The sequence below is a fragment of the Lotus japonicus genome, chromosome 6 (assembly GCF_012489685.1).
Source record: "Lotus japonicus ecotype B-129 chromosome 6, LjGifu_v1.2".
Taxonomy (NCBI): domain Eukaryota; kingdom Viridiplantae; phylum Streptophyta; class Magnoliopsida; order Fabales; family Fabaceae; genus Lotus; species Lotus japonicus.
In genome coordinates this window covers 56,575,056-56,599,194 of record NC_080046.1, presented here as the reverse complement: position 1 = coordinate 56,599,194, position 24,139 = coordinate 56,575,056, and the positions used below count along the sequence as shown (strand labels likewise).

Below are 24,139 nucleotides of genomic sequence, written 5' to 3'. Positions count from 1 at the left end.
CAAGAACGACAAGAGCTAGCTACTTATGAAAATCAAATAGAAGGACAATTCTTGTTTCAGATGTCATGATGAGCTAATTATAGGGGTATTAGTAAAATAACATAATCTGAGTACATCAATGGAATGTTTTTGGTATACATGTGAGAAAGGAAAAACAAGAATTACATTTGAAGTGTCATTGTTTCGTTTTGATAATCTATTTTTAACTTTGATTGAACGAAGTCCAACCAATTACTTCAAGTTGAGTGTAATTCTTCGAGTACCGTGATGACACTAGTTGTGTTGTTGGTGATGCTCTGTGCTCGGTGGTTACCCCTCCGTAGTTTGTGTGGTGCCCTCTTGGTACATGCAAATACCTAACAATTGTTATAAGTCAGCCTAGTCACAAGGGGTAACCTGATCATTGTGTAAGTCGGCCTAGTCACACGGGGTTACTAGATCAATGTATAAGTTGTCCTAGATGTGCGGTGCTAAACCGTGCTCTAGAGGATTAGTCCCTTATCTCTGACCTTCTATATAAGTGATGGTCGACGTGCTGAACCGCACACCAGAACATTGGTCTCCTAACTTTGGCATTTACGAATTACGATGAGTAATGACCGAGGTACAAGGTAAGTTGGCAGATGTGAGAGGTGTTGAACTGCTCACCATAATAATAGTCCCCTAGCTTTTGTCTTTACTATGAGTGATGGCCGAGCTAAATGGTATTAAGTTGACCGTGTGCGGACACTGAACCGCACACCAAAACAAACTTGCTTATGAATTTGTTAATTACGTTATCATTGTCCCTTTAGTAAGTTTTTCACATTTGTGGCTCCGTGAGTCTTATCTCATTCCACTTACAGCCAACAGAAAATTCTGTCAATCAAAAAACAGTATCAATGTCAACCAACAAGTGATGTTGATGGTGTTGAAACTGAAACGATTGGTTCACATTTTGCCTGGAATTGACACTGTTAGATTCAGAGGTAGGATCTCTATCTTTGTGGAGCTATTATCATAAAATGACTTGACTGCTTCTTGCTTGATTTGTCCTCTGACCTATTCAGTTCATGCTTCTTCTTCTCTCGGCTTTTGCAAGTATTAGCCCATTTTGTGTCTCAACTATATGTTTTATCTTACCAGTTAATCTTCACTCAATTATATTTCCAATCCAAACTTTGGCCCAACACCTCCTCCTTGGTAATGCCCGGAAGAAAAAAACAGTGAACTAGACCCAATTACACAAAGATGACAGCAACATGACTCTCATAAGTGGAAATGTATCAGTGTTAGCTTAACTCTTAGAAGAACACTTGCTTTTAGGGTAGAGATAGGTCTTATCCAAATTCTAATATGTGGTATGAAAGTCTCATACTGGCCAAAGATATGCTTATTAACCAATCCTCACCCATAAATGTGTTTTGGGGAGTTCATGTTTTTTTAATAGCCTTATGTCATCAAATCAGATTCCATAACAAATTTAATCCCTTTTAAACACTTACTGACCAATTGGATCATGAGGAATTTATCTGCTGTTGTACAAAACTGAGCATAAAAACCTACGTAACACTGCAGCTATAACATCACTACTACTACTAAGAAATGGATAGTTGTAACTCAAATTTGAACTTTCTTTGATTGAAGTATCACCAAATCCACTACATGCTTTACAGAAAAATCACGATGGAACTAATGCAAAACTATCAAACTTGAGTCCTCTTGTTACCACACTACCAAAATTTCCTTACACATGAATGAAGAAATGAAGCTGTACAAATAATCTGCTGTGCGGGTAGGAACATGCAAGAATGCAAAACTAAGGAATGAGGAAAAACTATAATCAAACAACCGTCTTATTGGAAAGAATGTGGCTTAATTCTTTTTTTTTTCTTCGGCATCAAGCAGGGTAATCAAGAATATGAAGAAGAATCTTGTGTTGAGAGAAAGGGTGTGATCAAAGCTCAGCAGTTTTTCCACTGATACTCTGCAGGTAGTAACATGATGATGATGAAGAATTTGTGGGGTTCCCAAGTTCTGAACAAGGTTCAGGGAACACAGATTCTGAAAATCCATAGACATTTGAGCATTCCCATGTAATGAGAGGAGAAACAGGATTTATAGAAAAGGTTATGTTGGAAAGGCATATGTTAGTGAAGGGGGATTTTTCTATTCCAGCAAAGTTTCCAGCAATGGTGATGTTTTTGCCAGTAACATCCTTCAAGGTGATTTGATCCAAAATTGGGAGGGCATTTGGATCAAATTTGTCATCAGGATGAGACCCGCAATGACCTGTGACCGCGATTGCCGTGTGGATATTCTCCATCTGTATATCTGATAGAACAATTTCCTTCATGTAACCACCTCTTCCTTCTGTGGTTCTGAATCCAATACCACTATTTGAGTTGAAAAGATGAACATGCTCCACCAAAACATTTGAAATTCCGCCAGACATGTCACTGCCAAATGCAATAGCAGAGCCAGAAGATGCTTGAAGATGCACCCTTCTTATGTGTACATTCTCAGTTGGCCTGCCATAGGCAATGCCATACTCATCCCAGCCACTTTTCAGAGTAATTGCATCAAATCCCAAAGCAAGGATACAATCTTCTATACATACATTATCAGAAGAATCTGAAAACATAAAAGTAATGTCAGCTAAGATCCCATTTAAGAAAGAGCACTGACTGGAGCTTATCTACTGGAAAAAACACCGGATAAACTCCAATAAGTTATCTTTAGTCTGCACACAAACAAGCTCTAAGTGGTCCTCAACAGAGCTTAGTAAGTTATTGATATTTGAGAGGCAGTGTCCATATGTAATATAATATGTTACAAACCTGGTACTATGCCAATAGTATGAGGGGATTCTGGAGGAGTAGAGATTGAAACGTTTTGAATATGTACATTGCTGCAACACATCACATATAACTAGATCAATATGACTTTTTTCTGGTAAAGTTATTTCATTTGAGGACTAAAGAAGCAGAGAATATGTACCTGCAATAAACTGGGTGGATGCTATATAATGGGGCATTCAAGAATGTGAGATTTGAAACTACTACATAATCAGATGCAACAAGTTCAACCAGATGAGGACGGCTGTGGTTTAAGGAATGGGAGCTATACCACTCCCACCAAACCATTCCCATGCCATCAATGGTTCCATTGTTACCTGGGGAAGCACATAAAGATATGAAGTTCAATCCACAAATAGATACATAAAAGGTTAGCTGAAAAAAAAGAGACAATGGCTTGGGAGTAGATAGAAAACCTGTTATGACCACATCATGTAACTTGTATCCATTTATCAAGCTCTGATATCTTCCCCCAGGGACTTCGAGCCCTCGGCCATAAGAAGGTAAGGGTTCAATAACTTCCCAGTGAGATGGATCCTAAACAAGGAAGAATGACATGTAAAAACAAACAAAGCCTAAGAGAAACCAATCTTGAGTACCATGATATATCTATACACACAAGAGAGTATTCAAAAGCACGTAAAAACAATAAGTAATAGCGCGTTTGAATCAACTTCTATGTCCTCATAATCAATTCTTACACGCAGAAGCTACTCATAGACCTTTCTTCCACAAATTAATTTTGGCTTCAAAAAATTGTAGAAAGAATTCTAAAAATGCACTAAGAAGCCAGAGGTAAAATACCTGAGATCCAATGATGACAGCACCTTTTTCCAAAAAGAGGGTGAGATGGCTGGTAAGGTTGAAACTGCCGGTGAGCCATTTTCCGGGCGGGACGTACAGCTGAGCGCCACCCTTGTCAGCAAAAGACTTGAGATAGAAGATAGCATTCTGGAATGCAATGGTGTTCAGTGTTTTGCCATCTCCAACAGCACCAAACTCAGAAATGGAGACACTGTGGGGTCTAGGATCTAGTGTTGGATTAGAACCACATTGCTCACCAACTCCATAAGCTCTCAAGGCATTGCTCAGTGCCAGCAGCAAGGGCAATGCCAACTGAAAGAGGATAAAAGAAAGCAACAAAAAATGCAATAAGATATCCTGAAAATTCAATAACTAAACACAAAATTAAATCTCAGAATGAAACTCAAGGAAATAGAGTCAAGCATAATTCAGTGATGAATAGAGATAAGAAATTTATCCATGAAGTAAAAACTCAAGCTTAAAAAACTTTTCTGGAATACAAAGCAAAACCATTGCAGAGAAACAGAGAAGTGAATGAATTCAATCAATTCATATTAAATTAAAAACAATGAAACAAGACAGCAAACATAGATTCAGAGCACAATGCTCATTTTCATTGATGAGGCAAAATGTAACACCACACACCAATCATTGAATATGGTATAATTGATAATGACTTCAACAAATTCCAAATCAAGTACAGATGTCTACTAAGAACTTCAAAGGAAGCTCCTAGCTGAAATTAGAATGCAAGTTAATCAGATCAAACAAAATGGAATCTGATAGCACCACCAAAGACAGCAATGAACAACATTACCATGTTCCATGCTAATACAAGAAACAAAACCATTCAAACAGAATCACACACATAGAAGATGAGATGACCCATGTCAATGAAACACACAAACATTGACTTAAACACAGAAAATCCAGCAAAATATTGAAACTTGAGCATTCCATCTCAGTTTTGAACACAGCAATGACGTCCCAGATTTAGAAGTAGCATGTAGAAGAACATGAAGCAGAGAAACGTACTTACAAGCATGTTCTTGGTCAAAGCTGGAAACAAGGTCAGAGACCGAGGGAGACAAGAACCGGCACTAGTGCCAAAGCAAACACAAGTGAAAAGGAAAAAAAAAATGAAATTGCAAGAGAAACAGAGAGAGAAAGAGAGAGAGAAGGAAAAGGAGGAAGAAGAAGAAGCAGAAGCAGCTTTATGCAGTTTTGTGAGTATTATTATAAGCATTGATTTACACATGTAACTGACAGGAAAGGTGAAGATTAATGGTCCATTCATAGGTGGACATGTATGTACAAATATTTGGTAAGAATCTTTTCTTAATATGAAATCAGGGTGTAAAAATAGTTTAGTAGAGTTAATACTTGTTTAACATCTTCAAAAAAAAAAAAATATATATATATATATATAGTGGTCATAAGACTATTCTCATGAGTGTTGAGATCACATTAGGTTGATAAGTCTCTTGTTGGTGTCATTTACCATGTACATCATTCATATACTGAACTTTTGACTAAACGCGGAAGGAGTTCGGTTATCTACAGCTTGTTGGTAAGCACTAGTATTTGTTTAGCAAATCAAGAAGGGTAGAGTGGTCAAGAGAATAATTCAAATAACGGGAAAAAAGAGGAAAAGTTAATATAAATTAATGGCAGTAATTGGGGGTTGTGCCTGTTCATCAAAATGATTAATAGTAACATCTTGCGTCTACACAATGACGAGCATACAGAGAGTGAAGGAGAATAGTGTGCGGCGCTTTTTCATATCAGGGAACATTATTTAATTTGTCACTACGTTTAATTTTTTAATCAATAAATTTATTTTAATTAAAAAAATTAATAAGTGAATGAATAAAAAAAATATACTACAATTCTATTCGACAATTTCTCATTTGATAATTTATGTATTTTATACTAATACTTTTTTGTTAAATTTCAATATAGTAATAAGTAAAAATTAATACCAACATAAAAAAGCTCAAAAAATTAAAATTCACTTAAATAACGTAAAAAAGCTCAAAATATATTATTAAAGTAGTAAATTATGACTAAACAATCCAATTTTAAAAGGCTAATTGTGTATTACTATAATAATATGTCACCTTTTATATATTAAGAAAAAAATATTTTCTTCTTAAAATGTTTTTATGGCAGGTAAGTAACATTACTCTATATTATATTAAGCTAGTGTTTTTTTGAACGTAGGTTATTAAGCTAGTTACTAGACAAAATTGAGAGCAGTATGTTTACAGCAATAATGTGTGTTGTGTGATTGGTTACCCCTGTTAATAAATTACTAATTGGTGGCTGCCCTGTTAATTGAAAATGATTAAAAACGTATTTCACCGACAAAATCATTTGAAAACGGCCTCATGGATTGTGTCTGCAGAACGGACGAGGACAGAGAGAGAAATAGAATAGTATGCTGCCAGAGAATTACAATTACTAGCTAAATTGAGCATCATGTCATGTGTTTAGAGTACCAACAATGTGATCAACAAGCTTCAATACATAATACTCAGTAGATAACTGAACAATAAACTGCTTAAGCATTTAGTTCATAGCTCGATTTCTAATCGAGCAATATGTTTGAAGAAATATTTGTGAGAGAATTTACATACTCAATATATAAATTCAGAGTCTTGAGAGAATTAGTCTTGTAGTTACTAGTTATCTATGAAAGAGACCTGAAAATCCAAAGAAAAGAGTAGTAGTAATGTGTGTTTTGTGGGAGTGGTTGTGTTTGGACATCAACAAACAAAGTTGTTACTAGTTTGTTTACATTTATAAGCTGCTGATTTTATGGCAGGGGAATGATGATGAAGATGGGCTCAATGCCATGGTGTGACTGACACGTGGCATTGAGAGGGACACAATTCCGGTGACATGAGGGATTCCCTGAGTAACACGTGGCATGTGGCAATAAGGGTACCCTAGAAATAGTAAATAAGACTAGTAATAATAGCCATTTATTATAATATATGACAGGGTAGGGGAGGGAAATGCAATTGCATGGAACACAGAGATTAGATTAGAAGTTAAGAAGAAGAAGGTGCATGTGGTTTGACAGAGAAGAAACAGATGAATGGTAGGACCCATGTCAATCATGGTTGAGATGCTAGCCTGGCCTTGCACTTGACAGAGCATGTCAAAGCTCAGAGACAGACACGCAAGACACCATTTTAATATTATTATTACTAGTAAGTTACATGTAAACAAGTCATGTTTCATTGTTTTGCTTGAGGTGGAATTTTGGGTTAATTTTTAGTTTTAGAATAAAATTAAAAAAAAAAGTAACTTGGAAAGGAGACTAGCTATCAATTTGAGAATTGAGATGAAAACGTAAGTGATGTCACCCATGAATGGTGATACATGAGATTAACTAGGTTAACACTAATAAAACTATTTTTTGTGAATATAAACTATATAATTAAAGGATACAAATTAGTATAGTTGCTGAAGTACTAAGTTCTGAAGATTTCAATGGTGAAGATGTTCAAATTATGAAGTTTGTTCAGAATCTAAAGACCTTTTAGAATTTGATGCTCATTCAGTTCAATGTGAACAAGTCAATGTTAAACTAGAAGACAAATTACTGGCTCATGTTATATCCCTTGAACAATTGCATTAAGGAAGAGTGGAAGACACTTTTTCTCATATAATTGTCAGATCATACAATGTATACCTGAATTACTTCACCTTTTTTTTACAAGTCTACTGAGGACAAGTCGTTGCATACATTAATTGCCAAGTACAATTTTCCTTCGGTAAATATATTTGAAGTGAATAAGAAGATTCACACGACTAGAAGAGTCGTGAGACTATAAATAGAATAGTGAAGATTGGGGGATCAAGTTGAACATTATGTACATTCTTTCCTCATTCTAAGGGCTCTCAATTCTTTCATTTGTTGCAAAGTTTGCCTAACTTCAATGAAAATGCACCGTCAGTGTAAATATTTTTTACACAGACAACCAATGATAGGTTGCCAAATTAGAAAACAAGCATTTAATTTAATTAAAATAAAAAGGATCATAAATGCATTTGAATACGTGTCATTCAGCTATTGGACGTCTGTGTAAAAATGTTTTACACTGACAGTGCACAACCATTAAACTCTTTCTAATAACTAAAGCTTCTAAAAGAAATCTCATTATTTGAATAGTAAAGAGTAATATTACAACTTTTATAGAAGCTTGTATCTACATGTCTTTTTGATATATGATATGGCTTGACGAAACTATTAAAAGAATCACTCAAGGTTAGCTTGGAAAAGCTAGGTTAAGGATTACTCATTAGTTAGCCTGCAGATGCATAATCACATACTTGTAACTTTGTTAAGTTAGTGGAAAATCTTTTAAAGAGTAAGGAGTTTGAATGTAACCTAAAATTTAGGGTGAATCAATATAAAATGCTATAGTTAGAAGCTGATTGTGCTTTGATTTATTCAAATTATAACTTCTCTTTCATCTTATTTTCATTTACTTTATCTTCTTATTTCTCTTTTCTCATCCCATCTCTCACTTGCTGTGAGTGAGATTGAAGTGAATAGATACTGATTCAAGTTGATCAAGGAAGAAGCAACATAATTATATATAGTACATTGCTAATAATTAAATATGACTAAGATCAACGTTAGTGAATTGTAGGCAAATCTAACTTTGTTCCCTTCTCTTTGGGTCTCCACATTCACTTCTCTCTGTCCCACTACTTTAAAACGGCCATCTTTAGTGTAGGAACCTAAGACTTTTAAAGGGTGTTTATTAATGGTCTTGTTGTTCACGTCTTCATGGTAAATGATGAAGAATAAAACAAAAAGAAAAAGAGGAAAACAAATGGAGATAGAGGCAGGGCTAGAGCAGCGAATTCCTATCAGAAAGATAGCAAAATTCTAGACTTTTCACATTCAAAATCTCCATTCCATACAGCTATTCCTCAAGACTTTTAAGACCACACCAAAAGCTAAGCAATTCAATTCAAAATGAATATATAGGTTCTATTGCTGTCAATTGTTGGCCATGTGGATGTGGGGGTAGTGGTTTGAACAACACTGCACCTCATCGACCCACCTGCTATATCTTAATAAATAACCCGTCAAATTGAATTCATCATTGAATTGTAGAATGCAGTTTGGGTGTTAACACATGTTATAGACTTATAGTTATTACTAATTAAAGAAATAAATATTTCTCAACTTAGTCTTGTGTGTTCTAGTCTTGTGTATTCGGATACTAGTTGATGCAATGTGAACACCTCATAACTATTTCACTATTTTTATCTTGAAGTATTAATGTCTGTTTGCATCGGTGCTAACAAATATCTAAAGATAAGCTCAATCAAATTACATCTTTTTAACTCATTAGACTTATCTTATGTTGCAATAAAAGCACAGAAGAGAATATATTTCATCATTTCCGATTTTTAAACACATCAACATTACACATTATTTTTTTTCCCTATCTATATACCTACCACCTTGATCATATTTCACATTTTTAAGGGCTTTCTTTTATTCTTTTATCTCTCATGTGGGTGTGGTCTACAAAACATTTTCCATATTTGATTATGTTTTTAAAAAAACTTAGTAGTAGATAGTAGCCATTTTAAGTTTTTAAGAAATTCTCTAAGATAAGCATTAATTGAATGAGTACCTAATTAAATTATTCACCTAATCCCACCCAAAGCTTGCTAGGTTCTTTGCATTATTACTGTCCTGCTTGATGATTGTAATGGTGCTTTTCTGTGATAGAGATGAAATGGGTAGGATTAGTTAGTGACAATGATACTTAGTTCTTAAGGGACAGATAGAATCATGCAACATTGTTTGACAAACATCAATCTGTTACCGCTATTAGTTAAAATCATTAACACTGTCCATTCCTAGCGTTTAAGCATTCTTGTGCAATTCCATTTTTGCTGAGTTTGACAAAGAAAAGTAGATAACAAACTTGGCTTTAAAAGCTGATTTGCATCACTATTCAACCAGCTGTATCCTGCAGGGCAATGGCCACGGTTGCAGAGTTTGACAATGAAAATAAATTGGGACAAACAACCTTACATGCATATACTCAACTCCTTTTCTTTGTGAAGAAGAAATTCTAGCTTAAATAGAAACTTCACAATCTCAATTATCATTGCTTCACAGCTAACTTTTGTTTGTTTTTCTTTCTTGGTCAAACAAAGGTTTATATTACATACATATCAACAGCTATTTAATGAAAGAGCAAATTGAAAGCAAATCTCAACCGTATCATCACATTTCTTCTGAATTATGAAAATCGACATACAAAAAGATATAGGAGAGTAGCTCACATTATAGAGGAACAGTGACTATATGGGGCCAATGTGAAAAGTTCACTCAAGCACAAGACATGAGAATCCTATAGGACAATATTTTGGTTTTTTGTCAATTCCATAGGTCACTTTCAGTAACAAATTATGCGTGTGTGCAGAGTCATCTTGAGGGAAAAACCAAAAGACAAATATACTTGAAACTGAGCTTTCTGTCCAAACTCCAAATGAACCTTATGCCATGATAGGAACTCAACCTTATTCTGCTAATGCAATAATGAACAAGAGCTTGCAAGAAGCCAAACCTAGTGAAGTACAATGTGCACTGTCAAGAAACTTTTTTTGTTTCCTTATTGTAATAGATACTCACTGACCGATAAATTATGGGGAAAAGGGGGTCCTCTCAAATGGGAAGAAAAAGTAAGAACAGACAGTAAAAAGGAAAAGCATTCATGTTGTTCAAGTCATGGAAAAACTGATGCTTTCTTACCTTAAAATTTCCTAAAGCAAAAGTTCATGTGGAACTTGTTAACAGCATTTTTTATTTCACGATTAGTACGGACTCCAAGAGGCATTTACTCATAAGGTAAGACTTATAGTTATAGCTTGTACCTAGAAATAATTATACAGTATTTCATCGCGAAATGAAACATGCTATAAATCAATTACTTATTTAAAAAACAATTAGACACACAAATTTATAAACACCCCACAAACTCCAAATATCGATCTTCTGCAGCCATATTCTCTATGGCGGATGTCATTTTATACTCGTTGATTTTAAAATTTAATGGTTAAGATTGATCAACACAGTTAAATTAGTCAAATTGACACCCTAGAATCCGAATTCTACATAAATCTCATTTTTCACTTTATCTCTCTTCAGATCACATTTATCATATATCACATTCATTAATTTTCTCTCTTTCTTTCCTTTCTCATTTTTCGTGTTTGTTGGGTGTCTAGAATGAAATCTAGAACACTCTTAGGTAAAAGAATTTTTAGCTATGCTTTCTTCTCCATCCTATATGAGATTGGTACTAAGAAGTTTAGGTAGTGTCTGTGTATGTCAATTTTTCTTTTCAGCTTTGTTGAGTGTAAGATTCAACCTCCACCCTCCAAGAACCATTCTTTCATATTTGTGTGGACTACTTTATCAAGTGGATAGAGGTTGAGGTGAGGCTTTGAAAACCCTAAGACACCTAAAGGTTATTCGTTTCATCAAGAAATGGTGCATTATGCAAATGTTTATAAATCATTTTCCATTGATGACACATTTTAAGTACTGTAAGATCCCAAGTTACTTGTTTGAATTTCTGCTCTGTTCTACTTTTCTGTGCAGTCATATCATGACATACATAGCTCGCGGCCTCAGAGTTAGATCATGTCGATATCTTGTAAAAGAACCAGTTTTCATTTCATCAACAGAAACTGCTGGTCAAGTCTGTCCTTTGATTCCTTGATCCTGTGCTTGTTTTAACTTTTAACCTAGGAATCTTGTTTTTGGATACAAAAGAACAGGTGATGTAGACCACAAAAAAAGAATAGGTGATGTCATGATAGTGGTAAACATGGGATAGATTTACTCTTTAGTAGGATGATGCGTAGATTACATTCCAAGGAAAATCAAATGAGGCAGATTGTGTCTAAGCATGCTGTACTACCTTGGTCCACAAACCAAGCACTCCATGCTCACAATGGGCTGTGTAAATTGACATGAACGATATTTACGAAATAATTGAGTATCTATAACTATCCTCCTACATCATTTCTTCCTATTCTCTCTCAGAAATGTGTGATGTGGATCTACATATACTGTTTGAATCGGTTTTTCTTTTTTCAGAATGAATTCTCATCTTATTCACACAAGTTTATCTCATAATTAATTTTGACTTCAGACATCATTATATGGTGCGTTTCTAAATATGTTGATGAAAAAATATAGAATAATAAGTGATATTATGATGGAAAATGATTTATAATCTCCAGCACACTGCCAACATTCAATTGACAGATGTGACTTATAGTGGTCCGAAACCTCCAATAATATGTAAAGTTATAAAAACAGCTACTGAAAACTTATTTTTGGATCGGAAACTAAATTCCGAAATGTATTGTTAAAAAATACATTACAGATTTTAGTTTCCAGAATGTATTTTCAAAAATGCATTCCCAAAATTAGTTTCTTGCAACTACTTTTGGAGCAACACACATTGTTGGCGGTCTAGAACATGCCAAAAAACTCATATGTCTGTTGAATGTCAATCTCATCAAGGGTTTAAATAGCCACCCTAATATATTATATGTCTTATGGCAACTAATACTATTTGATTATACTTGTTCTAAACCACAACATGCAAAATGCAGTATAGTCAAGTGTGCTAGTAGGATATTTGACTAATTTGTAAGAGATTATAGTCTATAAATTCCCATACCATTTGTTTGCCGTTTGAAATTGACAGAAGAGAGAACTCAGCCATAATTCAGATGACAACAAAAATAATATCTGTCGCGGATCTCGCCAAAATCTACCGACACTTTAAGTTTTAGGCCAACCAAAACCAATATCCATACACATGTGCTTTGCCCAACATCTTAGTGTGTTTTACATTTCTGTTGAATATGTGAATTCACATTGAACTCTATGACAAAATGTTGTTTTTTAATCCACGTTATACAACATGTCAAATTCTATTTTCTCCATTAAGATATTAACACATTAAGATAAGTGAAATTACGTTTGTGCTTAGACCAACGGCAAACCAAAGATACACTTAATGCAAATATATCTACAGTTTATGTTTGATTGGGGTTGCAACTTTACACTGGATCTGTTTACCGCTGATTACTCCACAAATTTTGAGAAATCACGTGGAATCTCAAAGCTCTGTGCTCCACAACCTGAATTGATACATCATGTAATGCATGCACCTCATTTTATGTGGAGCATTCATGATATGAAAGTGCCAACTACCAGCACTGGCCGCATCAGATCCATGTCACCCTGACACTACTTTCAAATCATTCAACCCACCAAAGAAAAAAAGTTCAAGATGCCACTTTTAGGTTTGAATAGTTGATAATAAGGTAACAATGACTGCACCAAATAAACATAACTTGAGCCACTAAAATTGAAATGATAGTAAGGAGTTTGTGGTTTATATATATGGTCATAGATTCAAATTTCAGTACTAGGCTACTAGCATAGCAGCATGACATTTATACAAAAACACGATTAGTAACATGACATCTGCATAATGTTTCTTAACCTACACATCTGTATGAGCATCCAAAAAGTCTCAAAAAGAATCATTCAGCCTTACAGTTTCACTATTCTATAATAAGTTTTTCTACTAAAATGAGGCACATGAATCATATCATCTTTGGAGCTGCTCAGGAGTGGGGTTGTTTGTGATTGAGGGTGAGGCTGTCCTACCATTATCAACAGGTTCCTTAATTCCCCACCTTCCTTCAGACTCTGTAGGCTCTATAACCTTGATAGACCCATCTGAAAGTCCAACTGCAAATTGATTTGGTTCCTGTGGATGTGCTGTGACAACAACAGGGTACACATTTTGGCTGCACAAAAAGAAACAAAGATTTAAGAATCATGTTAGCAAATTGTATGTTAAGTAAAATAAAATTCCCCAACTAGCCAAGATTCATAAAAAATGAAGCATATTTCAGCCAAAATTATGAGCATGTGACAAGAAATGCAGAAATTTTAATAACAGCAAATGGTCATCTTTAATAGGGGTCTCAATAAAGAAAACGAAGTTATTACACACAAAGAAAAAGTTTGGAAAACCTGTTTGATGAAGTCTGATGTAGGTATGCAGATGAAGCTATACGACATCTTAGTCTCAGGCTGTCAGCATCAAATACTCCAATATTTCCATCAGTGAAAGCAGCATAAACTAGTTGGCTGTTGCAGGAATATGTTGCAGAGGATATGGAACCAGAAAATCCATCTTGTGGCACCCACTATTATCCAAACATAAAGATGTTACTAACTAATTTACAAGGAATACAAAATATAGCTGCATACAAAGAGTATGCACTTGCAATCTAGCCTTTTTCTGAGAGCATTTTCCCCATAACCTACTGCTCATCCTAAATTCGGAGAAAAGCACTAAAACTGCTTCTTAAAGAGGTTTTGCAGTTTTGTGCTTCAAAAATCGTATCTAACTATCATAAAATTTTAAGTGCGTGTTTTTAATTCAAAGAGTGTTTTTTGTAGATGTTTACCTGCCGAATCAATTCCATTTTTGAAGCATCATATATTGCTAGCTGCGTCTCATGGGATACCAGCAACTTTACTTGATCAATATGGAATTGCACACGAGTGTCACCAACAGGTGCCTTTCCAGCAGGCATTGGGATTGACAGTGATTTCTTCTTATCCCAGGAATCAATGCTCCAAAAGAAAAGCTACAAAGTACCCACAAAATGTAGCCAACGGTTTATCTTTATTTTAGATCAAATTATAAATCTAAAATGGATTCTGTAAAGACATATAAAATAGATAGAACTTGAATCATAGTGAAAAATCGATAGAACTACAATGACACAAGCACAAAAGAGTTATGTATATAGGTCTACACCACATGTATCCTCTATTGATGGCAATCCTACTCGAGCTAGATAGGACACCACTATGCGCGACAAAGCTTTCTCTCCGACTATTTAACACAGTCTGGAACCCAGACCTTTTAATCTGGATCAATCTATTCACTGATCCATTCACTCAAGGGTAATAACTCAAGTAATAAGATGATGATTGTTATTAGAGGAGAAGGGAAAAGATACTAGGATTAGGAAAGAATAAATTTAAGGTCCAAATAAATATTGGGACTTGGGACAATACAAAAACAGATATAATATTCCCATTGCTTCTATGTCACGTACAAGTGTAGCAATATTGCAAATGCAATAAAATAACAAGTGACCCAATATAACTAATTTTCTAACCCTCCATCTCAATTTCACAGCATGACTTTTTCTGCCCTGGAACCACAGGGATTCAAGCAACTTTGATTGACAGCTCGACCAGAAAATCGTAAACAATAATTTTTATTCTAGTGATGATGATCTTGGAGTCTAAAATCTGAAGGTTTTTTTAAATCACAAAATTGGATGAACAACCAAAGATAATGATGATGGGAATGGACAAGAGGAGTAAATAAAATACCAAGAATGAGACCAAAAATAGCAATAGAAACATAGAGTCCAATATTTGAGATCACACAAATAAAATGACACATAGGTGAGGACATGGTGGATGGTAATACTGTTGTTATACCATATCAAAATTACATGAAAAAAAATGGAAAGGAGAGAAGAGAGAATATACCAAAGAAACAAGATTCCGAATAATTTTTAAATAAAATATTGACCTAAAAATACTCCTTTTTAGTAAGTCAATACTAGTTAACACAGCACAACTAACATTCCAACAGAACTCATGGTTAGACATACCTGGGCATCAGCACCTGATGAAACCAAGGTATTAAGTTGAGTTGAAAATGCTAAACCGGTGATGTGCTTCTGGTGACCCTTCAATTTAGATTTCACCTAAAGGCAGAGGTCAAATCACTATATAATTCTTAAAACAAAAACAAAAAAAAACTTCAACACTCCTTAAAGCAATTACCTCGTCCACCCTAACATTGTTAATATGAATAGTTGAATCTTCCATTCCAATTGCAATGATGTTATTATCTTGAGGGTGAAATGCAAGGAAGGTTGAGCAAGGAGGAGGTCTCATAAAAGTTGTCATTATCTGAAACTCAGCAATAATGTCACAACTCAAATACTGAGATCCTACAAATACATTCATTAGCATATAAAGTAAACTGTCAGATCACCTTAAATGTCATCATGTTGAACAGTGAAATTTTTCCTCCACATGAAGACATAACATAGGAATCATTCTTTGAGAGCGCTATGCAGGGAACAGCTGCTTCAGAATTGTCTCGGACATCATTATTCATGAGAAGACCATTATTTGGTTGCCAATGTTGAGGAACAACACTAGCCGTGGCCTGTTAAACCAACAATAGAAGACTCAGAGATGTTTACATGAATATTTGTATCAGACATAACAAAATCATGCAGGCATATGTAACAGAAACATGAATATCAGAATATGCATGTAGGCATGTTGTATATATAAAGCAAAAAGAAAGTGTTTCCATGTGTTTGGGTCTCTCAGCATTCAATCACCTTCCCAGTAGGATTCAGTTCATTGCGGCTCCATTTCCACAGCCTCTGAAACCCTTTTGAACCAAGAGCCAGAAGACCAGCCCCAGAATTTGTGTAAAGAAGACGAGCAACCTTGGTAAAAGGGAAGATTTTAGAATCATGAAATCTTGATATAAAACAAACCTATATTAGTTAAGCGTCTTATGCATAAAAGGGAAGGATGCAGAAAATACCTTGTTAAGGGGACCCATACTATCTGGCACAGTGACCATTCGACACTGAACAGGATCAACTATTTCTGCCAATTCCCAAGCTCTAGATCTGTCCGATACATCATCAAAACTCCTTTTCTTCTCTGTGCTTCTAGCCATAGAATCAAATCCATTCTAGAAAGCATAAATAACAAAATGATTCAGTTTAACACATAATTGTCCAATAGACCAGAAGGTTCGTAGGCAATACCTCTGCAGCATAAAACCACAAGCACCAAATTTACATGATAACACCATGCTAACATATTAAATAAGCAAAAAAGTAACTGATCTTGAAATAATTATCAATGTCCATCCTTTATCCTTTATGCTTTATATCTTACAAAAATAGGTGCAAGTCCAGTAGGAGATCTTTTGTCCACATGTTCTACTTTATTGACTAGATGCCCGTGTGTTGTGTAGACATTAAGATCAAAACTTGTTAGAATTCATAAGTTAGAACCACACACCACCACAAAACCTTAAGCTTAAGGCAATGGATGTGTGTTCTTTAACTTATATACACTTGTACACTTGCTAATCTAGACAATGTGGGACTTCTTTGAGTCTCCACTTGGTATTCTCTAATAAACTTAAAGACTTTAAAATGTTAAGACTCCCAAAATGAATTGACTATTTATTGATGCGTCTTATAAAATAATAATGTGTTAAAACTTTTTGAGGTAGCATAAAAATTCATTGCACAAGAAGAGCTTAGTGAAGGTTACTAAAACAGGTGAAAGTCATTAAATCTGAAATAGAGGGAGAGAAGAGCTAACTGAAGGTTCTAGAAGGACTATTTTCAAAGAAGTAAAGGAGAATAAGGGTGATGTGGACATGCATCCATAAATTTGTTTGGGAAAAAAGGAAGAATGGAAAGATAGTAATTGTTTTGACGAAAATACAGAATGGAAGTTGTTTGAAAAAGTTGAAAATATAATCAAGGAGTGTGAAGTTGTTAAAAAGAAAGATGAAAAGGAAATCAACCAAGGAGTAGAAAGGTTTGCTGATATGACTAAAAGTCAAAAGTTCAAGAGAGCAAAGGAAGCAACTCCAGAGCTTGCTCTTCATGTTTAATAGATTATATGTAGATGAATGGATTGGTACTTGCAACCACAGAAGAGACAAGTGCCTAATTCGTCAATGTTGAACAAATCAAAATCAAGACAAAAATAAAACAAGAAAGTTATACTTGTTAAGGAAGCAGATAGTGAAGATGGTGAACTATGGAAGAAAAAAACCTTTGTTTCAATAGGTGCTTTAGGTCCTTCATATGACCGAGCTTCAATAGTTCTTAAGAATTTGATGCCATCTGCATTAGCAAGGACTTTCAAGCCACCGCCTGATGCAGTAACAGCAAGCAGATTTCCTTCCTTATTGAACCTCAAGTGAGGGAGACTCTGATGCCAGGTGTCAACCATGTCAAACAATGCCGTAAAAAATACATCAAAATATGGAAAGCAGAGGTACTACTCACAGGAAGACCACCCTCAGCATCTGTACTAGTCAGAACATTGGTATTATCCACATCCCAAAACTTAATCTGGTTATCTTCACCAGCAGCCAAAAAGCGATTCTTTGTAGTGTCAAATTGCACAATGCCGGCAGATTGCTTTCTGAACCCAGAATATGTTCTTTTTATTGCTCCTTCACTTTCATTCCACTCGACTAGGAAAGAGTCTCCATCTTTGCTTGTCCCACAAGAGAACAATCTAAAATAGGGAAGAGCATTTACAACTAACATTAAATCTCAGAGAAAAAATCCGAAGAGTTAGAAAAAGTACAAAATTGACTGGATATATTCCAGCACTATTCCTCATTTTCTTACCTATTTCCATCAGCACTGTAGAGCATTGTGGTGCACCACTGCCCGGGAGCATCATAGTCCACCCTGGAGCCTATGTTATCATACAGCCAGGCCTTAATTTTCCCATCAACCGCAGTTGAAAATATAAACTGCAAGAATATGATGTCATAACTATTTATCCGTCAAACATTCACGGCAACAGCCTTTACAAGAAAGCAATAACATCCTGCAGAAAATTGGCCTGGGATCACATCCGTAGTAGTATGATCAATTCAATTCTATTCTAATCCTCAATTACTAAGATTCTTGCTTTTTTATTCTATAAAAATAACTAAATAACGGAAAATCCTTCCTTTATATTGAAAATCTGAACAATCTTTTACGGTTTATCAGCTAACTAAAACAAAAACTCAACACTAATCAAGAAGGATGCCTCAAAATCAAATAATGAAAAGCCTGTCATGTGATAGAGGCGGTCTTAGGAGACTGTTACCTGTATCTTTTCCTTCTGGTGAGGACAAACAGAATAAACAGGTGCTCCATGACCTTCAAAGTTAAAGAGTTTCTGCCCATTTAAATCCCACACCTGTGACACGTCCAAAAGTTAATCAAAGATACATTCTTCTGGTTACAGGCTTTTGTAAAATGGAAACTTCTCTGTCACCTTTATTAACTTATCATCTCCACAAGTTACAATGCATAGCTGTTTGTTTGGATATGAAAATACCAAGTCATTAACACTACCGACATGGGCATCAATCTGTAATGAAACAGAGACATCAATCAGAAATTACAAAAAAAGTATTCGATTCATATTAGAGAATGATCTGGACATGCCTCCAAACGCTGCTGTAGGTCATTAGGTGCTTGATAGGTATACAAATGAATCAAATGCTTCGTAAAAGCAACCCCTGAAAAGAAGGGAAATTATATTATAAACCAGTAATGAGTGCAACAGACTAGAACCAAGTTTCCTTACAACATTTACCAATAAAATTCCCATCTGGGCTCCATGATACACGATTGACGGATATAGATGAGTCTTTCACAATTGCAGCCTGTATAAGAGTCCCAATTATTTAAGTCCAGCATAACATAAAGGAAAATTCTGGCACTTATGGTATAGTAAAACAAATTTACTGTGTTTTTGTAATGGACAATTGGATGTGGAAATGTGGAATTTAAAACAACTTGTACTTTTCTATTACCTAAACAGCTCCCTAAGTCCATTAAGGTAAGATTAGAACTTGTGCTAGAGGGAAAGGACTAACTAAACTAAGAAGTTGAAACTAAAAAGTTGAGCAGATTTTGTGCAGCCACTGGAAACTAGTATTTGCATCGCCTATGAATTCATAGTTTGCCCATATTAAACATGTGCCTGCTATATCAGCTTTCCTGTTTCAAATTCTTAATATTATTACGCTACTTCCACAACGCATACATACACTGAGATTTTTTATTCCAATAAATAATAATATTTCATCATGTGGCGTGATAAAAAAAAAGATCACATATTATGTCCATTTTAATATGTTTTATGAATTACTTGGCAGTTGGTACATAATACATCAAAAAATGGCAGTTCATATATCATTTAATACTTCATAGAATCTCTACTGTTCTCTTCTGATATATTAGATTTTCTTGTGTAATCCATGTAGGGGAATTAAGTGGATTTATTTTATATTTATAAAAAGTCCTGATTTAGTTTTCACCCAAAAAGGAACACAAATTTCATCACCCCCTTCTGCTAATTGCCCAAGGGTCTTCACAGAAAAATATGAGGTACTATACACAACCAAATTAATTTCTGTGCAGAGTATTCTTGAACAGACATCTGTAATCTACCGACAATTATGTAGTTGAATAATACAATATAAACCTGAAATAAGGCAGGACAAGCAGAAATATTCCATATTTTGAAAGGCTTCGATATCAGCTTCTCTCTCAGCCCTACTTCCCAAAGTGAAATTTCACCATTTGCACAACCAACTGTTTCAAAAGATTTTCTAAGTCAGTAAAAGACTGAGCATTTTTATGATAAAAGGCATGCAGTCTATTCTTCCAACCTACCAGCGAGTACAGAATGAAGGGAAGGATTAAAATCCATGCTTGTCACTGTTGATCCCTGATGTAAGGTACAAACAACAGTTCTAGGAAGCTCATCAAGTGACCAAGACACTTGTTGAGGTGGAGCGGGATTTGTGACCTGCACAGATGTAAATATCTGCCATTATAGATGTGGGAATTCTACTGCATGGAAAAGAAAACTTGCAAAAGTACCATGTAAGTACCTCGTCAACAGAATGTGCAGTCCGCAACCGTTTCATTAGATGATCATGATCATTATTTTGGTAATCCATCATTCCAAGAGTATTAGGTGTTCTTGAATGCTTCAAAATAGAACCTGCAAAAATTGACTGACGTGTGAACTTGATAACGGAGTTGTTCTCGCAAGGACCTAGAGATTCTAGATCTATGGTTTTGTGCAGCCGTAATGTGTAAAAGAGAGAACCTGTCGTATTGAGTGGAAGGTCTAGCCTTTTATAGTGGCACTAAACCCTAACCCTAAGCTATTACATTCATGGGCCTTACATTAGCTTAATGTTTCATGCGTCAGGTCCAGCCTAAGTCTCGCCCTGGGTCCTCGAAGAGGACCCGCCTAGCAGCCTAAAGACACTCATACAAGTTGCTGTGGCGCCAGCCTTGCTGCGTGGCGCCCTAGCCAGTCCAGGAGTAGACAGAAAGAATTCTGAGAATTAATTGCCCACATTCATGAGGATAATGGAAAGATTATACTTGTTCTTCCGCTATTATACAGGACAATTAAGAAGATATAAGTCAAAGTAGTAGCTATATTCCAGTAACTATAAGTATCCTATACAAATGGAGAAGACAGCTTTCTACAGGGGAGAAATTATCTACGCAAAATAAATAAATTATCTCTCATACTTGATGAAAGGAAAACGAAGGCAATACATTAAGAAACCGGTAGTGTGTGTGCACTTGAGGTTATTGGATCCTGAACAAACCATGAAAATTAATCATGGTATACAAACATAAACACGAAGGATAAAACAGTAAATTTCTCCAGTGAAAAGAATTGTGATTCTATCCGCTGCCAACCAAAAAAACAAAACAGAACAAAACTGTCCTTGTTATAGCTTCTTTTTTTCATTTAAAATCGGCAATAGTATACTGGAATGTTGACTAGTTCTTAAAGATGTCTTTATTATGGTTTTTCCCCTGATAGAGAGCCACGTTACTCGACATCAAATTGACCGAGATATACCTTGATTTGGGTGACCAGAGAATGAGGAAGCAGCAACTACAGATGATTGAGCAGATGTGGACAGATTTGCATTCACCATCCATCCCGCCAAAGCATTAACATTAGCAGCTGGAGGGGCTGGTGTAAATGGCTGCATAAAATTAAGCAGTAAGAGGAAAGGAAAAACCCAAATATATAAAAATTAGACAACTATCAATGCTACACTGAAAATTCAAACAACTAGACAAGCTAAGATCATACTCCACCATGTGCTCCAAGTGGAGCAAAAAATGAAGGCCTTGCACCAGCTGAAATAGGAAGGGTGACAGGAGTAGGTGCATGAGCTCCATTTGGAGGTGAACAAGTATGGTCAGTGAATAAAGTTTTGATGTCTGGATTCGGTCTTGGGTTCTTGCACAGCTGATGCTGCCAATTTAAACTGGATAAAAAACATTGACAAGAATTAACCAATAAGAACGAGATTAATAAAGTTACAAATGATAGATAACCACTGCAGTTAACTATGAAGAGCTCAAGCACAAATGGAAAACTTACAATTTACAAGTGTGAAGTTCAATACATGTAAATGTAACATACATATACATTACCTTTGATTAACCAGGGTTCGTAACCGTGATGCCCTCAACGAAGGAAGTATAAGCTTGTCTCGAAAGAGGGGATTTGCTTCTATCAATTTCTTAAGCTCCAAAAGCATTATGTTTCGAGCTGATTTAGTATCAGCATACTTCGATAACTGCTCATTTTCCCTGCATTTAATCAAATTCCGTAATCCGTACTTTAAAAACGCAACCCAATTTTGATGTAGGTCCAATCCCTAGTTAACAACAACATATAAAATATCGAAAGCAAACATTTACCTGAAGTTCTCAAGGGTTAGAAGATGTGTTAGTTCTTTGTACAAATCTTCATTAAATGTTGAAAAACTTTTCAAATCATTCACCAGAATTTCAACAGCCCTCGGTTTGTTACGCCTGAGCACAAACAAGATCTTTAAACATGAGATGTGGAAAAAAGAATCCAGACTTCAAAATACACACAAACAGTTAGTTACATAGATAAAAGCATAAAGGCTAAACTATAATTAGCAACCTATTGTTGAAGATTCCACAAGAATTTAAGAAAAATACATAGATAAATCACCTGTCCAAGGCTTCAAGATACTTCTGCTTCCTAATCTCAAAGAATATTTTCATGGAATATCGATTGTCATCCACTTTAGTAAACCCAGACAGATACTTCTCAACCTCATCCCACTCTCCAGCCAGGGCCTTCTCTTCAAAATACTTCATATTGAAGTAGAACCCAGATTCTTGCTCAAGCCTAAAACCCCCAACAAGAAACACAACAACACACATTTCAATTTTCAATTCACACTACCAGTTACTTAATTACCACATACAAATAAACAAAACACAAAAAAAACAAAGAAACAAAGGTCTTTACTTGTGTACAGTGTCCTTGAACTTCTCCTCCTCAAGAAATTGAAGAATGAGAAGCACCAATTCCCTACTCAAAGATGACATTTTTACCCTCCAGATACTGAAATCAAAACACCCACAAGATGAAAACAGCGAGTTAGGAAACTAGGGTTACAAATTCAGCAAGAACAAAAGAGAAAAATTAGCCGAAATTGGCAAGAACTAAAAACCTTAGAGAACACACAGAAGTTGGAAACCCTTGAAACCAAACCAAAACGCAGCGTTTTTTTTCACAAAGAAGGACACTTTGAGAGTGATGGAAGCGGGTTCTAGGGTTATTCCATGGTGGGTTGTTGAGAATGGAAAGTGGAAAGGAAGAAGAAAAAGCTTCTATATATTTTCTTGCAACAGAGAGAGAAAATTAAAAAATAAAACAAAAACAAATGGAAAATTTGTGTCGCTTTTAACGATGCGTGTCGTGTCGCAGTGGTCTATTTCCAACACCGACTTATCAGTGATAAGGTACCGTACTTATATACGTGATGTGATAAGTAGGTGTGGTTATCGCGTGGAAAGAAGAGCTGTGGGATTTGCAGCGACGCGTCTCGTTCATTGATTCCTTTTCTGAATTTAATTTGTTTGATTTGACTCTCTCTCTCATCACGTGACTTCGAAGTAAGGGAATTTTCTTTTTTCCAAATTTGTTTACCAAAAAAGGAAAAGAAAATGGTTTTTTTTTTATTTCCACATGTAACCAAGGGTTTGGGTTACAAGTTACAAATTGGAAAATAGTCATTCAATTTAAATTTAAAAGGAAAATTATAATTTATTTTATGACATAATTAAATTTGAAATCTTATTCCAAGTATAAAAAATACTTTAAATGCAAATAAATAGATGTAATTAAATGCACACAAAAAAACATGAAAAGTATGAATTTTGGTGGCCCTACATAATTAACTGTCATGTTTAGACAAACTAGGATTTTGCTGATGCGCGAGAAGCTATTCGACGATTGTTAAGATAAAATTAATATTTCACAAATTAATTGTATAAATTAGTGTAATATTATACTACATGAGCATCAAAACAATTCATTTCAATCCTGCAAATGAGAGATTAGTTATCAATTTACATTAATAGCTTTAAACTCCCAACAAATGCGATGTTTCGATTTTGCTCATACAACTTTGGACCTCTTACATTAAAAAGTTCGG

The 24,139-nt window shown here is 35.2% G+C and overlaps 2 protein-coding genes across 2 annotated transcripts; both read right to left on the bottom strand.

The window, feature by feature from the left end:
* Nucleotides 1–1,589: 1,589 nt before the first annotated feature.
* On the bottom strand, nt 1,590–4,866 carry LOC130724267 (probable polygalacturonase). Its single transcript, XM_057575460.1, has 6 exons — nt 4,681–4,866; nt 3,642–3,953; nt 3,254–3,374; nt 2,980–3,154; nt 2,820–2,890; nt 1,590–2,613 (listed from the first exon to the last, which is right to left on the bottom strand). The coding sequence occupies exons 1-6, from the start codon at nt 4,684–4,686 to the stop codon at nt 1,937–1,939; spliced, it is 1,362 nt and encodes a 453-aa protein (XP_057431443.1). The 5' UTR covers nt 4,687–4,866; the 3' UTR covers nt 1,590–1,936.
* Nucleotides 4,867–13,057: 8,191 nt separating this feature from the next.
* LOC130722652 (topless-related protein 2-like) lies at nt 13,058–23,349 on the bottom strand. Its single transcript, XM_057573459.1, has 25 exons — nt 23,153–23,349; nt 22,948–23,043; nt 22,645–22,824; nt 22,362–22,475; nt 22,092–22,250; nt 21,745–21,922; nt 21,505–21,634; nt 20,507–20,619; nt 20,286–20,421; nt 20,095–20,204; nt 19,201–19,270; nt 19,050–19,123; nt 18,877–18,972; nt 18,706–18,798; nt 18,234–18,361; nt 17,883–18,117; nt 17,647–17,805; nt 16,388–16,540; nt 16,176–16,286; nt 15,818–15,994; nt 15,604–15,732; nt 15,429–15,524; nt 14,199–14,381; nt 13,759–13,934; nt 13,058–13,529 (listed from the first exon to the last, which is right to left on the bottom strand). The coding sequence occupies exons 2-25, from the start codon at nt 23,025–23,027 to the stop codon at nt 13,328–13,330; spliced, it is 3,282 nt and encodes a 1,093-aa protein (XP_057429442.1). The 5' UTR covers nt 23,028–23,043; nt 23,153–23,349; the 3' UTR covers nt 13,058–13,327.
* Nucleotides 23,350–24,139: the final 790 nt, after the last annotated feature.

What these genes read in the sequence shown, in the direction of transcription:
- LOC130724267 (XM_057575460.1), bottom strand. An exon ending in CTGTCATCATTGGATCTCAG is followed by an intron (nt 3,375 to 3,641) that starts GTATTTTACCTC and finishes TTCCTTGTTTAG; the next exon opens with GATCCATCTCACTGGGAAGT. An exon ending in ACATGATGTGGTCATAACAG is followed by an intron (nt 3,155 to 3,253) that starts GTTTTCTATCTA and finishes GTGCTTCCCCAG; the next exon opens with GTAACAATGGAACCATTGAT.
- LOC130722652 (XM_057573459.1), bottom strand. Translation starts at nt 23,027, where the DNA reads ATGTCATCTTTGAGTAGGGAATTGGTGCTTCTCATTCTTCAATTTCTT. An exon ending in TTCAAGGACACTGTACACAA is followed by an intron (nt 22,825 to 22,947) that starts GTAAAGACCTTT and finishes TGGGGGTTTTAG; the next exon opens with GCTTGAGCAAGAATCTGGGT. An exon ending in CGAACCCTGGTTAATCAAAG is followed by an intron (nt 21,923 to 22,091) that starts GTAATGTATATG and finishes TTTTTTATCCAG; the next exon opens with TTTAAATTGGCAGCATCAGC.